The sequence below is a fragment of the Xenopus laevis genome, chromosome 1S (genome assembly GCF_017654675.1).
Source record: "Xenopus laevis strain J_2021 chromosome 1S, Xenopus_laevis_v10.1, whole genome shotgun sequence".
Lineage (NCBI taxonomy): Eukaryota > Metazoa > Chordata > Amphibia > Anura > Pipidae > Xenopus > Xenopus laevis.
Window position 1 is genome coordinate 48,987,176 of NC_054372.1, and position 25,898 is coordinate 49,013,073.

Consider the following 25,898-nt stretch of genomic DNA (forward strand, 5'->3'; position numbering starts at 1 on the left):
ATAATAATGTTTAAAGCCATGAGAGCACTTTCAATTATAGTTTCAATGACATCATTGGTTGTCATTTATGATAGTATTTTTTCTTTTTTATAGATTTGACTCTATTTACTGGTGAACCAACGTAGCATTTTTTATTTCTCCTAAATATAAGATTAAGAACAAATGACATACGGTGCATTTTGTCACAGCTACAAACTCCAGAAAACACCTTGCCAAAGGGGATACTGAGAATCGCATCTGCTGAACAATCAAATTGCATAATCACCTTCATATTCAATTTGAGTGTTTTAAGGGATTCTCCGTATCCCTCGTGGCAAGGTATTTTCTGGCATTTTGTGTTATTGCCATTAAAGGGGAACTATTGACAGTTAGATCTAATATATCTAATGGGGGGGCTTCTTTTGCCTAGAAGATGTATTAGAGCTCACTCTATTAAAATCACCAGAAATCCTGTCTCTCTACATGCAGAATTTATGCAAAAGGCAGTTATTTTGTTAGATTTTGTTTGTACTGGAATCAGTTATTTGAGTGAGCTCTAATACATCTGCTAGGAAAGGAAGACCCTTATAAGATATATTGGATCTAACTGTCAATGATTATCTGACACCCAACTGCTGCATGAAGACAGAATGAAGAGAAACCAATGCTGAGAGAGGGATAGTGAATATAAACTTGATTATTTCAGAAACGATGCAGAATATTTAATTGATTTAGAAAGTGTGTTATTTCAGTACGATGAAGCTTATATTACATTTCTATATTCACGATAGTTCCATTTGCACGTGGGCATTATGCCTAGTTGTCTCCAGCATACCTTCATGCATATTTCTTGTATTTCTAGGGCCAGTTCATTGAGCTGTGCAAGACACTGTATAACATGTTTAGCGAGGACCCATGTGAGCAAGAACTGTACCATGCCACGGCTGCGGTCACAAGCTTATTGCTGGAGATTGGTGAAGTGGGAAAGCTAATCTCCAGCCACACAATAGAGGACAGCCCTAATCAGAGCTGCAAGGAAAGTGAAAGCAGAAGCCAAGAGACAAAGGGTTCCCAGGCATACCATTATGAGCATGAAGGGCTCTTCTGCGACAGACCTGTTTCCAGTGGCAGTGTTGGCGAGCTCAACTCGGATCAGTTGGAGGAAGTGAAACTGGATGATTCCTCTCCCAGAGACAATGGGGCTGGCTCCTCCATGTTTATATCAGACGATGACACTAAAGATGACAGCTCTATGTCTTCATATTCTGTGCTGAGTGCTGGATCCCATGAAGATGACAAATTGCAATGCGAGGATATTGGTGAGGACACTGTTTTAGTGCGCACCCAGCAGAAGTCCTCTTTGCCCATTAGTACCAGTTTGGACATGGATTGGGCTATTACATTTGAGCAGTTTCTTGCTTCCCTCTTAATGGAACCAGCGCTTGTAAGATACTTTGACAAGCCAGTATCAATGATGGCTAAAATCACCAATGCAAAGAACGTCCAGATGATGGGAAAAGCCATGCCATCCTCAAGCGACTATGACATTTCTATCTCTGGATGAGAGATTATGTGATATATTTCTGAGCAGGAGTAGAAGGGGTGGGCACAATGGGTACTTTTATATTTATTTACAGCACAAGTGTCCCTAAAACATAAAGAACTTCTCAGAACAAAGGATTAACTAAAAAAAAAACCATGTTCATGTATGGAACCATCCAGCAATGGAAAACACTTGTGACTGTTTTATTATGGAAGCGTTTTGACCGAATTGCATCAGATAATATATCACCATTACTCCTAAATATTCAGGTGATTTTAATTCTGCGCCTACAGTTTTTAAGGAAATGAAAGCAATTCTCATTATTTTAGTTCCAGAATGGTCAGTGGTTTACAATATGCAGGTCTTTTGAAAGTATAGTTGGTGGAACAGACCAGGTAGACGCAGAACTTTGCTGCAAAAAATCCTTTTATTGACACTACATGTTTCGAGCAGAAATGCCCTTTGTCAAGCCATTTCTGCTTTAAACATGTAGTGTCAATAAAAGGATATTTTGCAGCAAAGTTCTGCGTCTACCTGGTCTGTTCCACCAACTATACTTTCAATTGATTGCTAGTACCAAGGACGGGGTACAGGAACTGACCATAAAGGTTATAAAAATTGATGGGAGAAATACTACATCCAGTGGAAACAAAGAAGCTTCCAAATATGCAGGTCTTTCTCAATGTGGCTAAAATAAATGAAAAGTTTTAGATTGTATCCTAATATATATTAAGAACATAAATCACTTATAAGCAAATATGTAGTAATTAGCCTTTAAAATGAGTCCATAAGGAGTATATGCCTTTAAATGTATTTTAATGTGAAAGTGCGGATAAATAGAACAATAACGCTAAATCCTATTGGTTTTAAAAAGAATACGTAGACACGTCCATTTATTTACATCCCCATCCTCCTCTGAGCTCTTATTTGCTGTTGAAGAATGGAGCACGTGCACTTTGAATCTTTTTGTTTTAAGTTGTTGCAGACATTCTTGTTGTATATTTAACTATTCCATATACACATAATTTTTTTTGTACATACCTGTATTTTGTTTTTTCGTTTTTATGTAAAGCTGATTTTTAATTTGTATATATATAATGTATATCCCCATAACTGTTACTGAACCTATAACTGATGCTGCTGTTACATTTTCCTGCCCAAAAGAACTAGATAATAGGGTTCATATCAGTAAATTAAAGCACTCTTAAACGTACTGTCTCAATTCCTTGGCACATTTCTACATTTTCCTGGGATTTGCCGTTCACCAATCACTTTATAATAATGAATGAGGTAGTTAATGCCTTAGAAACCATGTATTTGTGGGTTATACTGAGTCTGGTTTCAAATTCCTTGTCAACAGTACTAATAGGCACACCTAGTTTGATATGCTGCACCCTTATGAAGTTTTCCTAGAATGGAGCATTTGTTTGAGATCAATGTAGCTTTTCTGATATTTACCAAATGTTCTTTTTAGACAATAAAGACATTCCTTTAGTAAAGTTATAATCCCTATAGTTCTGCATAACATCTTCCAGCATTCCGTTTGAATTGTGGATGGATGCTGTACCTTGAAGTACATCAGTTCTAGGGTCCAATGTTTAAGAAACAGTTACCTATACAGTTACCTGCTTTACTATGTCATTTTTGACCATATCAAACATTTTTATTTCCATCACTAGATCACAGTAAGGTATTTAGCATAGCTTTGCTTAAAGAAACAGTTCAGTATAAAAACTGGGTAAATAGATAGGCTGTGCAAAATAAAAAATGTTTCTAATATAGTTAGTTAGCCAAAAATGTAATGTATAAAGACTGGAGTGACTGGATGTCTAACAGAACAGAATATTACTGCTTTTCAGCTCTAACTCTGAGTTAGTCAGCGACTTGAAGGGGGGCCACATGGGGCATGACTGTTCAGTGAGTTTGCAATTGATCCTCAGCATTCAGTTCAGATTCAAAAGCAACAGATATGACCCATGTGCCCCCCCCCTCAAGTCACTGATTGGTTACTGCCTGGTAACCAATCAGTGGAAACCAAGAGAGCTGCAAACAGGAAGTAGGGTTCTGGCTACACATCCAGTCACTCCAGCCTTTATACATTACATTTTTGACTAACTACAGTATATTGAAAACATTTATTGTGCACAGCCTATCTATTTACCTAGTTTTTATTTTTACACTGACCAATTCCTTAACTGGTCAAACAACAGCATATTATTGGCTGCCAATTCTGACCAATTCTGTAGCTTATCTGTCAATGTATGGGTCTAAAACAATGGCCTCCCTGACTGATGTCTGATTGAAGCTTAGACACCTATCATTCATGAAGGCTGGATTGCATTGGCCATAGGTGCAGTTTTCTCCTTACGGGTTTACTTGGGGCCTCCATACATTTGATGGAGCAAAACTTCGACCCTTGATAAATCTGCCCCTAATTGTATAGACTTACAGAGCATTTGTTTTTAGATGGGGTCAGTTACCCCCTTTTAAAAACTGGAAAGAGTCCGAAGGCAAATAATTAAAAAAACTATATAAAATAAATAATAAAGACCAGTTGGCAGTTGCTTAGAATTGGCAGTTCTATGACATACTAAAAGTTAACTTTGAAGGGCACATCTACTAAGGGTCGAATTTCGATGTGGTAAAACTTAGAAATTCGACCATCGAATCGAAAAAATTCAATAGTCTAAGTTTTTTTTTGTGTGTGAATTTAGCTGTTTTCGATCGAATTAAAATTGTTCGATCGATCGTAGAAATCGATCGAATCAACGATTTGAACGATTGAATCGATCGATCGCACGATTTTCAAAAAAAAAAAACTTTGACTTCTAAAAACTTAGCAAAATATTGCCTATAGGTTCTAGAAGGTCACCATAGGCAAACATAGCAATTCGGCAGGTTTAAGGTGGTGAAGTGTCGAATTTGAAGTTTTTTAAAGAGTAAAGAGACAGTACTTCGATTTTTGAATGGTCAAATATTCAAAGTTTTTTCAATTCAAATTGGATTTTGGCCTATTTAATGGTCGAAGTACCCAAAAATTACTTTGAAATTCGAAGTTTTTGAATTCGAAAATTCACTTCGAATTCACTTTGACCCTTAGTAAATGGGCCCCTAAGTGAATTCCTTCTGATAACACATTTCTTTTCAATTGATATATAAAGGGATACTATACTATAGTATATCTCTTCTTTTTTCAACCAATACACAGTTTGCCAAGTGTTAAAAAGTATAGCATAATATTCATTAGTTTTTTGAGAGAATCATTTATTAAGGAAAAAAACATTTGAATAATGAACGAGTGGGTTTAATGGTGCTTAACTGATGACGCTTTTAACAAAGTGTCTCTGACTTTTGGATTTGTTATTAATTGAGAGTGCAGAATTTTTTTCTAACTGAAATTGCTACTTTTATAATGAGGTATAGAAAGTTTATAGGGTTTACCTGATATTTTCCAGGACTTATCTTATGTGTATAGAGGCTAAAATCTGTACCCTACAGGTATGGGACCTTGTATACAGAATGCGTGGGACCTGGGGTTTTCCGGATAATGGATCTTTTTGTAATTTGGATCTTGATAACTTAAGTCTACTATAAAATCATGTAAAAGTAAACAAAACCAATAAGCTAGTTTTGCTTCCACTAAGGATTCATGATATCTTAGTTGGGATCAAGTTCAAGATACAGTTTTATAATTACAGATTAAAGGGAAATTTTTTTTAAGAATTTGGATTATTTTATTATAATGGAGTTTATGGGAGACAATAATTTGGAGGTTTCTGGATAATGGATCCCTATAGTTATATTCTTGTGACTACCCCAGGCAAAACTCCTGCTGATGGGCACATATAGTATATATTCCATTTCATTAGCAATAATATTTAATGCAGAGCTTTAACGCTTAATACAATTGCACAGGGAATCTATATACGCAGTTTATTAAAGGGGTTGTTCACTTTAAATGAACTTTTAGTATGATGTAGAGAGGGATATTCTGAGACAATTTGCAGTTTGTTTTCTTTTATTATTATTTGTGGTGTTTGAGTTATTTAGCTTTTTATTCAGCAGCGCTCCAGTTTGCAGTTTCGGTAATCAGCTAGGGTCTAAATTACCCTAACAACAATGCGTTGCTTTGAATAAAAGTCTGGAATATGAATAGGAACGGCTTGAATAGAAAAATTAGTAATAAAAAGTAGCATTAACAATACATGTGTAGCCTTACAGTGTATTTGTTTTTTGGATGGGGTTGGTGGCCCCATAAAGGCCAATTAAAAAGTTGCTTAGAAATAGCTGTTCTATAACATTTTAAAAGTTAACTTAAAGATGAACCACCCCTTAATGCTAGATTAAACTGAGAATAAAATATTGGTTGTGACACGTGTACTACACAGGCCTTTAGCAGCTGGAATATTATATGTGACATTTTAGGGATTTCCTGGCAGGTGTGTTTTTTTCTCTGAGAATCTGATGATGAGGTTTGTTTTATCCAGCCTGAGAGCTGGTTGAAGCCAGATTTCTTAGACTTTGTCCGTTCTTTCTCTCTCTTTGTCTGTTTTCTGCAAAGGAGTTGATGCTGCTGAAAAGAATACAAAACACAATGGGGCTCATATAACACAGTGCTGAAAAGGTTGCACACGTTAAACTTTTGGCCAGCACATGCGTATATTTAATAATGTAGTGCACAAATGTTTTAAGGGAGAACTAACCCAATAAGAAAAGCCCCTACCTTACACCTAGGTAGTTCCCTCCCTCCCCCCCCCCCGCATAGTTAGTTACCCTCGAAATTGCCCCTAACACTTTGCTCACATATCAGTGAAGAGTAAGCCCAGCGGAGCTCATGGGTGCTACCTTCCGGATCTCTGCTCTTCATCTGTACTGCATGCACCATATGGGTGCATGCAAAGTTGGAGCAATCTACCGGTTCGTAGCAACTGCGCATGCACCAAAAGTGCCAGAAATTGCCGAAACGGAGGGAAGAGGACCAGAAGAAGACTGGAGATCCGGAAGATGGCACCCATGAGCTTCACTGCACTTACTCTGCACATATAAGTGAACAAGCGCTATGGGTCAATTTTAGGGGTAACTAACTACGCAGGGGTAAGCAGGGTGGGGTGACTACCTAGGGTAATAGGTAGGGGCTTTTCTTATTGAGGGTTTATTTCTCCGTTAGAGTGCAATTAATGTGCTACTTTGGAGGATGACATTTGTGTCGTAGGAAACTGCACATTTTCTGTCGAAAGACTCGTGATAAATGATGCGTACAAACTAGTGCTACTGATCAAAATTGCGTTAGAAGTACGCCACAGATTACCAGTCGTCAAAATATCACTGCCTCTGTGTAGGCGCACATTTGTACATATGTCAACGCAAATTGCCTAACCCCTTTAATACTTTCGCACTGTAGCCACGCCTATAGCCACACCCCCAAGAAAGATGTAATGCAAATGATGGCACATACACTTGGTTGCGCCAGATTAGGTGCTGCAGTTCCTTAATAAATGAGCCCCAATTAATTTTTTTAAAGGAGAAGGAAAGGCATCCTGCACTTGGGGGTGCCAAATGTTAGGCACACCCTCAAGTGATTGTATTGACTTACCTAAAACCCCAGACGGTGCTCCTATCAGCAGAAAACTGCACCGGCCCGGGGTTGTACCAAGTGCAGAATGCCTTCCTTTAAACCCTTCCAAAGGTGATTTTATAAAGTCTGATCCTTCATTACAGTTGAATGTAATTTAGCCAAGATGGCAGCTTTAGTAAGGCACAGCTTTATAAATCCCCTTAATCTGTACCTCCAGTGCATAATTCAGAGCAATATAAGAATAAAATTAGAGGCAGCAGTTATTTCATGTAGGAGTAGTCAGTAACACAGGCCCGGGCCTACCAGCAATCCTGCAGCACAATTAATTTCTCCTACAAAGTGTTATTCTGCACCCTGAATATTCTGTATAGCACTGAGCAACATAAAACTACCAAGAGTATAAGTAGATTTGTTTTATTTTAGGGGAAATTAACACATAGACCTATGGGTAATATTCCAAACCACTTAGCATCACAGGGTATTCATTTTCCTAATATATTGATATGAGTTCAGTACCCACATACATATCTCATAGGGTTCGATTTGCGGGCTGTGTCAATAGACGAAGAACACATACAGTATGTTATTTTACCACCCAGTACCTGAAATGATGCCACCCCACCTGAAGTTTGTCAGTGCAGCTGATTCTCAATTATGTGTTGTTGTAATTGTCTATATTTTAACCCATGCAAAGTAATTGCACTGAGCTCAAATCTCTGTGTGCAATTACTCTGCAATTATGGCAAATTGTCTTTAAAATTGCAGTTTGCACACTGCAGCTGTAGTAGTAAACGAGTCCTTTAGTGTCACAATATTCATTGTTCATGTTCATGTAAGGACAATTCTTTAGAATGTGCAATAAAAGATTACCAGTTGCAGAACCGCAGAAGCCAGAAGTCTAGAACCTGCCTAAGAGTTGAGCAGGGTAACTTTCTGCTTCTTTAAAAGATTACAGGCTGATCAATCAGCTTCCAATGGTATAACATGTATAACACTTTCATGAAAGGCTACACAGTAACCGCTGGAAATAACAAATTCTCTTGAGCTGTAGGTTATCAGTGCCTGGTTTATTGCATGTCCTCTAGGCAGGGAAATAGTGCTCAGATAGGGTTACGTACTGGACCTGCCTCTCACACACCCACAGGCAATCAAGGATTCTAGCTAGAGGTTTGCACCATAAAAATTAGTGATAGCGAAGGGTGAAAGTACAAGAGCGGGACAGATCTCCCAGGACAACACGGCAGACTCAGCACACGGTGTGTATGAGCAAAAATGAAGCAGTATCTGGAGATCAGGTCAAAGCTGAGTCTTAGTGATGACATTACAGACAGTCTCGGACAAATCTTTCTCAATCTGTATCTGGTCTGTTGCACAGGATTGATCATTATTACTGATATGAGAGATTCCAGGATTTGTTCCTGGACAGACTTTATGCTGCCAACAGACCGAGTCAACAACTTATTGGCCCGTGTGTGGAGTCCTCCGACGGGCTTCACCAATTAATATCTGGCAGATCGGGCAGGGTTAAAAATCCCATCGGATCGCAGCCGCATCTCTTCTTTGATTCGGTCACGCTATCCGCCCACCTGTATTGCTGACATTATGATCTGATCATTGGGCCCTAGGGCCCACGATCGGATCAGCCCAATATCGCCGCCCACCTCAATGTGGGCATATCAGGGAGATATCCGATCATTAGGCGAAATCGCAAAACGAGCGGATCTCTACGTGTATGGCCACCTTAAGGCAAATACATTTTTCTAGGTTGACAAATTAAGTAATGGTGGCTACTAAAGGTACTAGTACAGGATATTTTCTACCTCCCAACTGCCTCACTTTCAGTTGCAATAACCATTTAAGGAATTTACATTGCTTACAGAAAACCATTTAAGGAATTTACATTGGTTACAGAAAAATGCTTCATATACTGTACCTGCAATTCAGACATGCTTTAAAAGGTATTATATTCTCAAAACAGTATAGAGCTAGGCTCTCCATTTGAGAGTACTTTTAAGGGCCAGAGCTCTTCCAAACTAATCTGGACACTGTACAAATTATCAACAGGCCTTGAACAAATGGTCGTCACTAGTACAGGTATGGAATCGGTTATCCGGAAACCCGTTATCCAGAACGCTCCGAATTAAGGAAAGGCAGTCTCCCATAGACTCCATTTTATCCAAATAATCTGAATTTCTAAAAAGAATTTCCTTTTTCTCTGTAATGATAAAACAGTACTTTGTACATGATCCAATCTAAGATATAATGAATCCTTATTGGAAGCAAAACCAGCCTATTGAATTTAATTAATGTTTACATAATTTTCTAGTAGACTTACGGTTCAAATTACGGAAAGATCCATTATCCGGAAAGCCCCAGGTCCCGAGCATTCTGGATAACAGGTCTCATACCTGTTTCTCATTTGATCACTAGAATGAGTAGTGTTGCCACCTTTTCTAGAACATAAATTGGGTTTTACTGCATTATCTTTCTTCCTTGATAATATCATCATCATCCTTTTCACTAGCCAGGTAGCCACGCACCCAATGGGATGAATTTACTGAAAGTGGGTATAATTTTCAAAAATCAGTAAGTGATAGGCATATTAACATAAAACATTTCCTCACTTTTTATAACATTCATTGGTGTTGCGTAACAGGTGAAATCCAGCCACTTGCCCCAAATCTCCCCAAATGCCCCAAATTTCTAAATTATATCTGTCCTATATCTCCACAAATTATGTTTCCTTGTTTATGCATCGATATATAGATGGATAGATAGATAGATGGTAGATAGATAGATAAAAAGAGATATATGCTATAGATAGATATATTTGCTATAAATTATATATGATAGATAGATAGATAATGGATATATGTATATATATATATATATATATATATATATATATATATATAGGATAGATGATGATGATAGATAGATATACATAGATATAGATAGATGGAAAGATACAAAGATAGATAGGTAATGAGAAATAGATGGTAGACGATGGATAGAGAGATATTATGTATCTATAAATGATGGATGATAGACAGACTGACAGACAAATAGAAAGATAGATGATGGATAGAAAGATGAGGCATAAATAAATAGATGATAGATGTGAATCTTTCCCTGGTCTGGAAACACAGGATTTTTACATAAAATGAGAGTTTATTATTCTTGTACTTTTCACCCAGATATTGGCCAAATACCTTATGGATTCAGTCCCTTCAAAAAGTTGTTATCTGTACTTAAGCTGTACATTTCCAACACAGCTCATATGTCTGAGTTTAGAATTGAATTGCTCTCCCTCCATCCCTCTATACTCCCAAAAATATGAATTTCACTTAAATCAGTACTTGGGTTATCCCTTACCATTATCATGCAGCTGAACAAAAGAAAAGCATTAAAACCTTGGATTCTACTAATTGATTTGCTAATAAATAGGCTTTTCATGTTTTTCCACAGTACAATAAATGTAATAACACCATACACAGTATCATATTATTGTCTAGGTGTTTCCACCTAAAACATAAGAAAATTACAACTGGCATTGCAAGAATGTTTTTCTGAACTTAGAAACTTATGCTCTTTGGACAGAGATTGATTTATGGTGGTTTCATTATATAACCTTTGTGCAAATGCTTACATGAAGCCAGAATCTAGGAGGCAATGATTGTGAAAAGAACATATTTATTCTAGTACCAATCTTATCATTAGGTTCTGATGGGGTGTGTGCTGGGGGGTCAGGAAACTCTAGTGGATTTAGCACAATTTTTTGATCCTAGCAATGTGTACTAGAAAGAGGGTACAGCTACTCGGGAGTTGGGACTCCAGTTGTTGTAGAACCACAGCTTTCAGCATTCTCACAAAAGCACAACTCATGTAGGGATGCAGAGAAGTTTAATTTTTCAATTTATGAAACTCCATTTAGCATAATCATGGCGTTCAATACAGAAGGTTACATATGACCATCTATATGGAAATGTGGTAGAAATCACCATCTATCAGAACAATTGCTTTAAAGCTAGCAATCTGCTTGTTTCTTGATGTCACCAAACAAGCAGATCTCTACCATATTTGGCTATCCAGGTGGTGGGCCAATTTGGGGTGATCCAATTGTTTAGCCCCCAGGCCAAGTGTGGAATCACATTAGGGACCTATACAAATATGGCCATATCCATTTACCAATGTAATTCAAGCTAAAGGGTTTTTTTTTTTCTCAGCCCAATATACATATGGCAATGCAGAGAGACTGTAAGATGCTGACCAGCTCAAAAGTGGCCAAGTCATCTTACACATACTGACCCAAAAGACTAGCATAAGAGTAGTAGTGTGAGGATTGAGAAATTCTCAACCCAACCCTAACCCGCCCTCTCCCAACCTGCACCTTACCTGGCACGCCATTCCCCGACCAGTGCCCACCCAGCTCCGCAGTGACATCACAAAAGGGGCAGGGTAGGGGTGGGCATAAATATATATATAAATATAGGCACCAGAAGCTAGCAACCCAGACATGCCTACGACCCAAAGATTTTGTACAGGAGCCGAGCCTGAACCCACCCAACCCACTAGTAAACCCGGGGGTCCTGCGGGTTTTGGGCCGGCCCAAACATCACTAGTAAGCATTGTTTGCAAGCAGTAATCTCTTTGTTTTTTTTCCTGCAGACCTACAGGCTAGTGACACATAGAAATATGCCAGTTTAGAAAATGTAGATCTGTTGCCTTTGTGTCTATTATGCTCTGACATGCATAGCATCCACCTGTAAGTGTGCACATGGGTCAGATCTTGGCTCAGAAATGTATACAGCAAATTGACATAAAGGATGTGTTTAGTTAATAAACATTTCTGCAAAAAAGGCAAGTTGCAATGGCTCATATATCCTGTCTGTAGTGATGGGAGAATTTGACCTGTTTTGCTTCACTAAAAATTAGTAAAAGGACTATTCATGTGTCTACAAGCACTTACATAGTCCTGAGAAATGAATCTACCATTCCGTAAAATGTATGGTGTGGACCCACCAAAATGTTAAAACTAAAAATAAATTTTTGATAAAATAAAGTTAGTTAGATATAAAATTTACATGGTGAAAATAAATATTTGCACACAATTAACTGTGGACACTGCATACCTGACTATAATATGTAACACTGTCACATCTTTGGGCCCTTCTCTACAGGGGAGTGGGGCATCGAACCCGGGGTCCACAGCCCCTTGGGATAATATATGGATCATTTTTAATTAAATATATTTCTAATGAGGCCCCTTCCCACCCCCAGTAATTATAATTGCTTCCATGAGACCCAGAACTTGGACCATGGAACAAAATATCTATAATAAAAAGTACACATTACATATCACTACAATGTATACCATCCCACAGCATAATTGTCCTTGCAAAGTAAACTACAAGAATGACAGCAATCACTATAAATAATATATTCCAAAGGGATCTTTGCATGTAGCATGTGCAGGGTGCTAAGTAAAGCTTACAAAAACATGTTTTCTCACAAATGTTGTTTTCTGTAAGACACTGATATTTTAAAATCTCGTTAGCGATCTCTGTACTGGTCAGGTTACTTATTAAGATATTGTTTTCTTGTCCTTTGTGGCCATCACACACAACCCTACCCTACCTCTACTAGGAAGGTATCAACGATTAAGCAGCCGATTTGTTATTGGAGCAGAAACATGAGCCCCCTCTCTTATTGGCTGCACAAAGCGAGCCTCCAAGGACAGAAGCTGAGTCACTAAGATGTAACACTGGCTCCGGTGAACTATTTCCTACATTTACCAAATAATGACATTTCCTTTCTTTCTTCCCCGAAAGAAGCTTGCACATATTATGTGAAATTCAGTTTTATTTTACTAGCATGATTAAAATTAATTTATGTCCAGCTTCTTCCTATAAATTGCAGAAATAGTCCCTTATTGTATTCCAAACTGTAGGTTGGGGTCTCCTGGGAGTGCTTAGAACAATGACATGGAAACTCAGCATGAAGGTATTTTAGGGTGATATTGGGAAGTGCAATTTGCTCTCCTGGATATACCTGAAAGCAGTGGCCCTACTATCAGGGGGAAAGGGCAATGGGCCACGAGGGCAGCAGTGGCTGTGAAGGTGGCAGTAAACTGGTGGCTATTGGTAGGGAACAGTGGGTAGTTCCAGGGGGAAAGTATTGATGGGGGGGGGGGCCTGGTGGCAAATTTTTCCCCTGGGATCATAGACGTCTAGTTCCAATGAAAATTTAGGATGAAAATACATTTGCTACCCTAGATATTTTTGGAACTATGACTAAATTGTTGGTACGATAATATTCTTCTGTATATTGTAACCTTGTTATGAGCTAGGAATGCTATGAGCCCCAAATGTAGCTTAAAGGGAACTTTAACCACTGCCTACTGGCACCTGCTAAACAAGACCGCCCGACCCCCCCCTGCAAAAAAAAATTTAGAGGGGCCCAGTGCGCATTATCTCCCCGCCACACTCTTGACAAAGCATGCGTGCATCAATTTAAAGGAGAAGAGTGCCAGGGGATACTTTAATCAAAAGAAAAACAATAAAGGCTTGATAAAGGGCTGGAATAGCCCAAAACGTCGCTCTGCCAATGGCATGAATAAATAACCTTTGATTCGCATATCGGAGTGCTGCTGGAGTTATTGCTTTTCATTTGAATTTTTCCTCGGGCAGAGAGGAACACAGCTGTGCACCCGACGCTGCAAAAGGTGATTCTGTGTAAGTGTGGCACCTTACTGATGTGATTTGACTAGGGGATACTTTAATCAGGACCGCCATCAGAAATAGCAGGGCCCCATACGACAAAATTTCCTGGGCCCACCGCAAGCCCCACCTACAGGTCCACCTTCCCCACCACACAGTAAAAAAACAAAAAAAATATTGGTGGCTAGGGTTCCCACATGTTAATAAAAAATTAAAAGATATTGATGGTCAGGACCCCCTATAAAAAAACATTTGTGGCCAGGGCCCCCCATGAAAAATATTGGTGGCTAGGACCTCACATGAGAAAAAAAAATGGGTGGCCAAAATTGGTGGCCAGGGCCCCCCCACACACACATTATAAGAAAATTGGTGGCCAGGGCCCCTTAAATGTCCATGCCTTCCCCAAGTCAGCAGCTCTCAGAAAGATGGGGAGCCCAGCTAATCAAGTAAGTGTGGCGTGGCCGGGCCCCCCTTACCCTCGGGGCCCCCTACAACTCTCCCCCCTGTCCCTCCCTGATTGCTGCCCTGACTAATACTATAGAGGAAGCTGACCCCACAGTCCAGGACCCCCTGTTCCCTGGGCTCCCCAACGACTGCTGGGTCTGCTTCCTCTATAGTTACACCACTGCCTGCTAGTTAGGTGGAACATCCAAAGAAAACTGTAGCACACCGATCAAACTTGTCTTGTGAAAAAAAGTGTTTTTATTGGCTCACGGCAGACATAAAGTTTGGCAACGTTTCGGGCCACGCAGGGCCCTTTATCAAGGCTTGATAAAGGGCCCTGCGTGGCCCGAAACGTTGCCAAACTTTATGTCTGCCGTGAGCCAATAAAAACACTTTTTTTCACAAGACAAGTTTGATCGGTGTGCTACAGTTTTCTTTGGATGTTCGAGATGTTTGGACCTTGAGCAGGAGGTCCTGTGGACTGTCTAGCACCCGGCACCCGAGAGGGTAATTACGTTCAGGTGAGCACTCTAACTCTGTGTGGAATTGCTAGTTAGGTGGAGTGATGCTTCTTTCATTCTGTAACCAATGTCAAGTGGCTTTCCTGTGGAACCTGGTACCAACTAATTCATGCAAAATGATTTCTTGCACTTTTTCTTGTGCACCCATCAGTGAGGTCAGATTTCAGGGCATACATAATGGAGCACAAGTGTATAGGCATATGATACATGTAACATCACTAAGGCTCCATTTTACTTATTGGCTGGGTCCACCACCCAGGGGGCCAATAATTGGAAGCCCCTAGGGAGAGGACCATGCTAACGTTATCGTATAGAGCCACGTTACATGGCCACATGATGATTGGTTGTTAGTCCAGCACACAATTACAATTACACAATTACAGTTTTGTGACTTCACTCCTTTTGTGTCTATGTAGTATACTGGTGAATGTCCGAAATGGATGCTTGGATGAGCTGTACTGTAGCATTGAGGATTTCCAGTTGGCTGAGGCTACAGCTTACAAAGAGGAATGTTCTGTCTAAGATAAATGTCCTGTCTAAGATTTATCACCTAAACTTAAAGTTAGGATCATCATCTCTGAATGTATAGACGGTTGTGGCTTTATAATTGACTTTTATAAGTTCCTGTGAGCTGACTTTAGAGAACAAAGTAACAGTTGTCTGCATGTCCTCCTTTTTCTGATTCTTATACAGTCATACGACTTAACCTTCACTTTCAAAAATATAACTATTGCAAATTTCACGTGTTAATGAGGGCTCTGCTCAATAGAGCTTACAATCTAAAAAATAATAGAGCTTACACAATTACAAGCAATTCTAATAATCAGTATTCTGTTTATTTAAATCAGATCTGGCTATTATAATTATAGCAGTATATGTATATAGCTGGAATTATAACAAACTTCAATGTGTGAAACTTTACATGAGTAAAATGTATGCTTTCAGCTGTGAAGGTTATTACTTTAAATATATATATAATTATATTTTAAGATGATGACTTGCCACCTATTGCTTAACACAACAATATTTATATCAGGTTGATTAACCATTGTGATATTGCTTAAGATATATTAACGTTGGATCAGTATGGGCTTCTCTTGGCTAGAGTTGTGCAGCTAGCTGGGAGTTTAATTAGATAATATATGACCTTTAACACTATTCTGAAGTGACTTCTTTAAGTTAGAATGTTAAGTTGACTCTGTAGGAGCTACCATACATGATGCACATTTCTTTTGCTGATTTCTACACTGTAGGACAGAGAGGGTGTGTGGGCAGAACCTGGCAAAGGTACATCCTCCTTCTGAAGCTCCCAGCAGTGACATCACAGCAGACAAGCTCTATATAAGTCATACAGCTAATGTGATAAATGCACTGGAGAGGTTCTTGCCCAGAAACACAACCCAGAACCAAGAAGGCAATTCTCCAGTCTGAACTGTAAGTATTGACATAATATCTTCTTTTCCATTTTTAATGAACCCTGTTTTCAGTATATACACTGTATTTCACAGAAAAGATAAAGAGTCTACCGAAAAACTGTATCTTCCATACTGATGGAAAAAGTTATTCTAAGTAATTTTCCCATGTATATTACTTTTCAGTTATATAAATTTATTTATTCTGTTGATATTGAAAGTCTTAGTAGTATTCTCTGCACTCCTGGTTCTCACCAATGAAACAATGTAGTAGAATCCAGAGGATTTCAGATATAGAAGAAAACTGCCTATAGTTTTTAGTTGGGTGTCCTCTTTTTAAATGTTTTTTCTAGTGTAATAGGATGCAAAATTGCAATAATTCTCTTTGCAATTTCCCACGCTGGCCAAATAAGTATATTTAAGTTGCTGAATTTTTAATAAAACTGATATGGTAAAAATCAGCCATAGCAACTCAGTTATACTAATACCAAAGCATATAACTGAATGCACTGATAGTGGCTTACAGTTTAAAATTTAGAAAGCTTTGCACTTTGCAGCAAAGTGCTTTGACTATTGCTGCATGGTGACTCCCACCATCTGCTGAGACCAAATGCTAGAAACAGTGATACAGCAAAGGCTACTTTTTATACTGTATATTTCTATTCATTAGAGGAACATTTAAAGTAAAATATACAAAGATAAATATTTTTAACTTGGAAAAGGTGTTTATGTTCACAATGTATTCTATTCTGCAGCACAATGCAGTTAAAAGAAAGTTTTCTTGTGCTGAAGTGCAGTGCTTTTGGACTTGCAGGACTATTAGCCTCCCAACACTACTTCTCGCCTGTTAGTTTTGCCACTGCGTATACATAGGGGCAAATTTACTTACCTCCGAAATAGCGCCAGCTTCGCTAACATCGCAACACTTTGCCAGGCGTAGATTCGCCAGGACAACGCTAATTCACTAAAATCCGAAGTTGCGTCCAGGGCGCCGAATGCTGGCAAAGTTGCAAGTTGCGCTAGCGTTGCCTAATTTGCATACGGTGGGAAGTTAAAGTTGAATGGACGTATATGTTGCAGCAAAATACATTACACTACACAAGCCCAGGGAACCTTAATAAAATAAACTAGAGTTGTTATATTGCCCTAAACATGTGCCACTGTATAGTTTATGTGCCATATGTAAGTAAATGGTGGGGGGAAAGCCGGGTACCCCCCCAAAAAAATTACGATCTTTTGCAGCCTATCACCCTGTAAAAAAGTAAAAGACGCCAGCGTTTTTTGAGGCTTAAAAATCTTTTCAAAGATTTTTTGACCAAGTCCTATCTACTCTATTGCACTTCTCCTGGTCTGAGCTGGCGAAGGCAAGTCTGGCACAAGAGGTAACATTAAGTCAAATTTCAATCTTAGTAAAGTAGCCTAGTTACGTTAGTTCACCAGAGCGTAACGTTGCCTGGCGATAGGGTGCGAAGTACCGCTAGTGTCTATCTCCTTCGCTAGCGGAGTTACGCCAGCGCCCGTTAGTAAATCGGTGAAGTTCTGAAACGACGTCACACTGGTGAATTTTCGCCATCGTTACTCACTTCGCCCTTTACTAAATTTGCCCCATAGACTTAATGGTGTTTGTTCACTGTGGAGGGACCTTAATATACTGCACTTTTAAGGAAATTTAATTTGTTAATGGGAGACAAACCATCTGCAGCTGGGATACCCAGCATCGTCCAACAATTTATGGGGTCGATTTACTAACATTCTATTTTCTTCATGAACTGTATTTTTAATTTTTAAAAATTTCTCTAAAACTCTAAAAGTTATTTATCAATATTTAAGTGTAAAAATTATATTAAGTGATCGCACTTTGTTAAGCGTTTGTTTTGTTCATACTGTTATATTTTTATATCCGGATCTTGTGCAGAACTTGCATATTCAATCTATTTATTGCTGCTTGTCTTAAATGTACTATTAAATGATATATCTATTTCTATTTGGTCCCTAGCATAGCATTCAAAAAGATGGTGGGTCTAAAGCCTTCTGACATCCCTCCTACCCCAGCTGTTAAATTCATTGGTGCTGGCACAGCCGCCTGCATAGCGGATCTCTTCACCTTTCCACTGGACACAGCCAAAGTCAGGCTTCAGGTAAAGTGGTCACTATATAATTCCTTCTGCGATTTTGGGAGTGTCCAGTGTTGGACTGGCCCACTAGGATACCAGGAAAACTCTCATCAGCCCCTCTTGCTTCTAACCATTTGGCCTATTTCATGGTCATTCCCTATTTCTTTAAGGGGCTTAATAATGGGAGGATAAAGCATGGCCAGAACTAGGGGTAGGCAGAAGAGGCACCTGCCTAGGGCGCAACGAAAGGGGGGCGCTGGGCAGGTACCTGACTTTTACCTACCCCATGTCCATGTTCGCTGCTCTCCCCGCCTCCCTCCCCTCAGTCGCTTACCCCTGCCTCCATCCCCTCCGGCTCCGGCGCTCTTCAAACTCTCTCTCCTCCAGCGTTCTATGTTTGCGCACAATGGGGCAAATTCACTAAGCGCCGAACGCTAGCGTTACTTCGCTAGCGTTTGTCATTTTCGTTACTGCGCAAATTCACTAACGAACGCTGGCGTAGTTTTGCTAGTGTTACTTCGCACCCTTACGCCTGGCGAAGTTTCGCTAGCGGCGTAACTACGCAAATTCACTAACGCGCGCAGTGTACTGAACGCTACCGTTTACGCTAGACTTCCTTCGCCACCTCAGACCTGGCGAAGCGCAATAGAGTAGATAGGGATTGTTTCAAAAAAAGTCAAAAATTTTTCTAAGTCCCAAAAAACGCTGGCGTGTTTTCTTCATTATGGGTGATAGGCTGAAAAAGATCGAAATTTTTTTTGGGGCTCCCCTCCTTCCCCCCTACATTTCCTGACTCATGGCAACTTACCTAGACAGTGGGCACATGTGTAGGGCAAAATAAAAATTTTATTTGATGATTTGAAGGTTTTCTAGCCATTTGTAGTGCTGATACGTATTCCTCCATTGAAATTAGAATTTCGCGCCGTATGCAAATTAGCCTTCGCTAGCGTAACTTCGCTTTGCTTAGAGAATCAACGCTAGCGCAACTTTGCAACCTTATGCTACCCCTGAGCGCAACTTCGGATTTTAGTGAATTTGCAAAACTACGCCTGGCGAAGTGTGGCGAAGTGCGGTGAAGTGCGGCGAAGTGCGGCGAAGTGCGGCGAAGTTATGCCTGACGCAACTACGAAATCTTAGTGAATTTGCCCCAATGTGTTTAGAAGTGTGCACGTCCGCGCGAGCGAGCACGAAAGGGAACGCTGTGGCCGGCTGGGTTGCCTAGGAGAGCACTGGGAGTGTCAGTACTGAGCAACCTGATAAAATGGCAAAGAAAGTAAAATCAATGTGTATTTGGGCAGTGTATTTGTAAGTATGAGAGGTTTGTCCCCATTTTCTTCCATCGGTGAATTCTCATGGGCATGTTTGGGTTTCTGGCTGTTTAAGCTTCTTCAAAGAAAACTTCATTTTATGCTAAAATATATATTTAAAAGATCATCGCTTTGTATCTTTATTAATGAACAAATTGTATTCACAAAAGCCACTTCTTATATAGATACAATAGAATACAGGTATGGGAACTGTTATCCGGAAAGCCATTATCCATAAAGATCCGGATTACGGAAATGCTGTCATCCATAGACTTCATTTTATCCAAATAAGACAACATTTTAAAAATGATTTCCTTTTGTTTGTAATAATAAAACAGTACCTTGTACTTGATATGAACTAAGATATAATTAATCCTTATTGGAAGCAAACCCAACCTATTGGGTTTAGGATTTACTAGTAGACTATGGTATGGCTAACCAAAAAACAGAAAGATCCATTATCCAGAAAACACCAGGTCCAAAGCATTCTGGATAACAGGTCCCATACCTGTACATATTTTGCAAGTTTTAATTGCACATTAACTATCTTATTGTATAATGTACTGTAATACTGCAGGGCTAATGTAATATCATATGTGTTGAACTGGACTAGTGTTAATTACCCATAGCAGCGAATCGGCAAGTAGTTTTGTTCAGGCTGAGGTTAGAAAAAGAAAACAAAGGATTTTCTAGTATATAAGGGCTGTGATTGGCTATTTAGTAGCCCCTATGTGGATTGGCAGCCTACATTGAGGCTCTGTTTGGCAGTGCACCTGGTTTTTATGGAGCCAAAACTTGTCTCCAAGCCTGGAATTCAAAACTAAGCACCTGCTTTGAGGCCACTGGGAGCAACATCCAAGGGGTTGGAGAGCAACATGTTGCTCACGAGCTACTGGTTGGGGATCCCTGACTTAGGGTATGAAGATACAGAAAACCCCAGGTCTCGAGCATCCTGGGTAACAGGCTCAATATCCTTAATTAGTTTTTTTATGGACCCATCCTTACAATTTCTATTTATTCTATTTGTTCCTGGAATTTAGATTCAAGGAGAGACAACTGGGTCTGCAGCTGTCAATGGAATCCGGTACAAGGGAGTCTTTGGAACTTTAAGCACAATAGTGAAGACTGAAGGACCCAAAAGCCTGTACAATGGATTAGTAGCTGGGCTCCAGAGACAGATGAGCTTTGCTTCCATTCGCATAGGTCTTTATGACACAGTCAAGCTCTTCTACACCAATGGCAAAGAAAGTAAGTCAATAAAGAAGTAGGATATGCTTTTATTCTTGCCAGGCTCTCCATTTACTATATACGTGAATAAAATGTATACCCTGTATATTCTTAAAGGGGTTGTTCACCTTTCAGATCACTTTTAGTATGATGTAGAAAGGGATGTTCTAATACAGTTTGCAATTGGTTTTCATTTTTTATTATTTAAGGTTTTTGCGTTATTTAGCTTTTTATTCAGCAGCTCTTAAATGTGCATTTTAAGCAATCTGGTATCTTGGGTCCAAATTACCCTAGCAACCATGCATTGATTTGAATAAGAGACTGGAATATGAATAGGAGAGGGCCTGAAATGAAAGATGAGTAATAACAATTAGCAATAACAATACAATTGTTGCCTTATAGAGCATTCGCTTTTTAGAAGAGGGTCAGCGATGCCCATTTAAAAGCTGCAAAGAGTCAGAAGAAAAAGGCAAATAATCATAAAACTACAAAAAATAAATAATGAAAACCAATTGAAAAGTTGCTTTGAATTTGCCATTTTATAACATACTAAAAGTTACCTTAAAGGTGAACCACCCCTTAAAAGATAAAATGTAAATTTCCCTTGGTTTTTAGAGCCTTTTTTATTTGATGTGCCTTTATATATATAATAAACCTTAAATTGAGCAGGGCTAGAACAAACATAGTCAAGGAGAGGCCTATAACTAACATGGCATGGAGTAAACTGTAGCAAATCAGAAACGTATTCACAGTATGGGCTGACCAGGAGACAATTAGAGCATTAAAGGGTTCCAAACTGAAAAAGTAAGAAGAAATAAGTGCTTACATTGCTTGTTCACAGCATGAATTTTCTTTCTGAACAGAAGCTGGAATTGGAAGCAGGATACTAGCTGGATGCACAACAGGGGCACTTGCTGTAACCGTAGCTCAACCCACAGATGTGGTAAAAGTCAGATTTCAAGCCCAAGCCAATCTTCATGGAGTCAAAAAGAGATACAATGGCACCATGGACGCCTATAAAACCATAGCCAAAAAAGAAGGAATAAAAGGCCTTTGGAAAGGTACCAATAGGCATTGCATTAACATTTTCCAAAATGAAAAGTAAACCCTATAACATATATAAGGGAATAAGTAACACATCCTCTAGCACGGGAATATATCAGCATTACGTTACTGTTTTGATGCTTGTGAAGGTAAATAAATCAGTATAAATATTCTATAAGGGGACAACGTTAAATTTGAAAAGATGCCTGACATGTAAGCATCCTTTCACAAGCGAATAAACCATTACTAAGATATTCATTTAAAAAAATATTCTGGTTCATGACATCATCATTTAGAACTAAATTCTAAAACTAAATTTGTTTTCAAACAGGAACTTTTCCAAACGTGACAAGGAATGCCATAGTCAATTGTACTGAACTGGTGACTTATGATTTGATAAAAGAAAATCTGCTTCACCACAAACTAATGACAGGTAAGAAATCTTTTTATAACCTTTATTTGTCTATTTTTTTTTTTTTTGTGTGCAAACAAAATATAAGTAAAGGAAGATCTGCAATTGCCCTGTGTATTGTTCAATGTGCCAAGAGAAAGGAAACAAATACTGTAACCATTTTAATATAATTTGGCCCTTAGAAGACACTTTATGACACACACTGCTATGGACACTCTAGGACAGTGGCTTGTGAATAACATGTTGCTCCCCAACCCCTTGGATGTTGCTCCCTGTGGCTTTAAAGCAGGTGCTTATTTTTGAATTCCAGGCTTGGAGGAATGTTTTGGTTGCATAAATACACACACAATCCACATGCCAAATGGCCAATCAGAGCCCTTATGTGCTACCTAGAAAAATGTTAATTCTTGCATTGCTCCCCAACTCTTTTCTGAGTTGAATGTGGCTCATTGGTAAAAAAAGGTTGGGGACCCCCACTGTAGGAGATCCCTGTAAAAATCCTGAACTAGCAGTATGAGGCTATGGGCAGACAGGCTGTTGTCAGCCTATGTATTATTGCAGGCTGAGAGAAGCAGATTGGTTCAGTGCCCCGGCTCCATTGAATTGAATCCCATCAGCACACAGGCTGAAGTCAGCCCAAATACTGACCTCAGCTTAAAGGGATACGGTGATGGGAAAACATGTTTTTTATAGTCTGCTGGCAAACTGACTATATGTCTAGCCCCATGTTAGATTTCAAAATTGAATAGAAAATCAGTTTGCTCTTTTAAGAGTCGGATTTCAGCGTTTTGAAAAAAACATGTTTTTCCATGACAATATCCCTTTAAGCTCTGCTGTGTGTGACCGCACACTGGCTGATCTGATTCAAATCAATGGAGCAGAGACACTGAGCAAAACCGCTTCTCTCAGCCTGCCAAAATACACAGGCTGACAACAGCCAGAGCCAACAGCTTGTGTGTCCATAGCCTGATGTTCAAAGGAAAAGTACCCTGGGTCTGTGTTCCTCCTAGCCGAAAAAATACACAGGCTCAGGGTAATACTCTTTTGAGTGCTGCCATCTTGGGATCCATGGCAGTGTTCAGGACTGTTTACTCAAGAACTATAGCAAAATCCGAAGTCTAACCATACATACCTACTGTATATGAAAGGTTATGAAGGTTGATGTCTAGCATATTGGTGCCCCCTCATCAGTCTTTGATTGTGATATTATATTCTATATAATGTATACAGTATATCTACCAAACCTCTCTGTTAAGCTTTAGTTCTCCTTTAAAAGTTCTCCTTCAATTCTTTTGGCAGTATACCTAGAGCTTTTAATGTTGTAGGCAAATTTTGAAAGCATGGCAGATTTTCCACGTTCTCTACTTGTATACAGCTATGACATACAGTAGATAAGTTACTTTATCATAGACTGTAACAGATACGATTTATGACATGTAATGCCATGTAATTGTGCATTCAAAACTACATTTAGGATCAATGAGGTCAATAATTACTAAAATGTCACTATGTAGATAGAATGCTTCTATTATATTTTACCTGTAGTAAATCTTGCTTTCCAATGTGTTTTCAGATAATCTTCCATGCCATTTTGTGTCAGCTTTTGGGGCTGGGTTCTGTACTACAGTTATTGCCTCTCCAGTAGATGTTGTAAAGACCAGATATATGAATTCCCCTCCAGGCCAGTACAAATCAGCTTTAAACTGTGCCTGGACTATGATCACCAAGGAGGGACCTACGGCTTTTTATAAGGGGTAAGTACATGTAGAGGAGTGAATAAGCCGACATCTTGCATGCCTAATACAAAATACATATTATATGGTCAATCCATAGAAAATCACACAACATTCTAATGCTAGCTCATGCAGTACTTGCTTTACTCTGTTATCTGAATTTATAATATTAAACAAAATCTATACTAATATTAATGAATGACATATTATGACATATAAAATGACATATTAATGAAAAACAGAAAAGTACGTGAGAAATAATATGGCATTGATATAACGACGATGTCTCCTATTATTTGCAGTTTTGTACCTTCTTTTCTACGGCTGGGATCCTGGAATGTGGTAATGTTTGTGTCTTATGAGCAGCTGAAAAGAGCAATGATGATGTCAAAGCAGAGAATGGAATATGCAGTGTGATCATAAGAATGAAAAGAAGACCATGAAAAGACTGGACTCCAGGATCTACTTCTTATAGTTCACTGGCCTGACTGACTCCATATTGCTGTAGCCAGTCCGAAAACTCTCCTTAACTGTTCCTGAGTTAGTGAGTGTTCATCATTAATGCTATGTCATGGCCAGAATAAGCTTGTGCTTGTCTTTAGTAGGATATCAGTATGTTAGCTGTACTTGCAGTACATATTAAATCTCTAGGAGGCAGGAGACATAAGAATATTATATGCAAGATCTTGAATTCCAGCAATCCCCAACCTGTGGACATTCAGTATTAGGTAATTTGCAATTACCCAAGAAGCTAGATGATTTTATTGGTTTCAACAGTAACTGGATGCTGGCAAAATGTATTATTTTAGAATTTCTGACATTTTATTTGCATTAAGTTAAAGCCAATTTCTTCTACATAACGTTAGCAAACAACGATTGCAGTAGCTACAAAGCACTTTATGTTTGGTAACTTAATCCCAAGACACATGCCCTATTATTTAAATACTGCAGTCCATATAAGTCGAAAATAGAAGCCCTGAAAATGAATCCCAGACACAAACAGATTTTTTACATTATTTAACCTTTACGATGAGGAATGTGGACTCGCTCTTTAAAAACGTTTATTTTTTTAAAACATTTTTGTTATATAAATTAAATACAGTAACTGATCATAAAAATAAAACATCAGTTGTTTATACAAGCTGTTTGACTTGTTTTTATACTCCTACCCATAATGACCAAATGAATCCTGAGTAATACAAAGCAATTTTACCTTAGGATTAATTGAAATACTTTTGTGGACTCTTCAGGCTTTGAGCAGCTCTTGTGGGATAAAAGAACTGTGGCCCAATTTTCTTTATTCTAGGAGACTAGAAAGTTTAAAAGTTAATATTTTAAAATGATTATTTAAAGTTAACATGACTTAAAAACAATAGCAAACAGCATTGGGAAAGTAGCAGTGTCCCTAAAATCCTCAAATTCTGTGGTATTCCTTTAGTAGATTACTCTACTAGGGGATGGATGGTGTAAATTCTTCTGCCAGGGTTTTAAATTACAACCACCTCAGTGGCCCGTCTGCCTGTCTATACTGAGATTGCATGGGGCTAATGCAGTCAACCTATGCCCAATCCTACGTGTTTCTCTGCTAAATCTTTAAATGGAAACCATCTTGACTATTTCTGAATCATCAGATCCCTCACCAGACTGCAGCTTATAGCTATTCATTTAAAAGGGACATTTTCAGAAATTGCTAATTATCATCATCGATACCTGACATAGGCAGCCAATTTTTCATCAACTGAATGAGCCAAATCAATTGCTTTCAAAATACAGGTATGGGAGGGCTCCATTATTTGGAAACCGTATAACGTGAAAGCCAACTCCTGACTTCATTTTCACCAAATAATTCAAATTTTTAAAAATGATTT

The 25,898-nt window shown here is 38.8% G+C and overlaps 2 protein-coding genes across 2 annotated transcripts in view; both read left to right on the forward strand.

The window, feature by feature from the left end:
- LOC108706674 (TBC1 domain family member 9) overlaps positions 1-1,831 on the forward strand; it is a 30,139-nt gene extending 28,308 nt beyond the window's left edge. Inside the window, exon 20 of the mRNA XM_018243287.2 lies at positions 842-1,831. Within this exon, the coding sequence (XP_018098776.1) occupies positions 842-1,543 (702 nt within the window). The 3' untranslated portion in view covers positions 1,544-1,831. The remainder of the gene's footprint in view (positions 1-841) is intronic.
- Positions 1,832-16,166: 14,335 nt separating this feature from the next.
- Positions 16,167-25,165, forward strand: ucp1.S (uncoupling protein 1 S homeolog). Its single transcript, NM_001095178.1, is given in 7 exon segments — positions 16,167-16,215; positions 18,190-18,331; positions 20,655-20,862; positions 21,705-21,902; positions 22,217-22,318; positions 23,871-24,051; positions 24,333-25,165. Coding segments are annotated over 6 exon segments (930 nt in total). The 5' UTR covers positions 16,167-16,215; positions 18,190-18,205; the 3' UTR covers positions 24,448-25,165.
- The last annotated feature ends 733 nt before the right edge of the window (positions 25,166-25,898 follow it).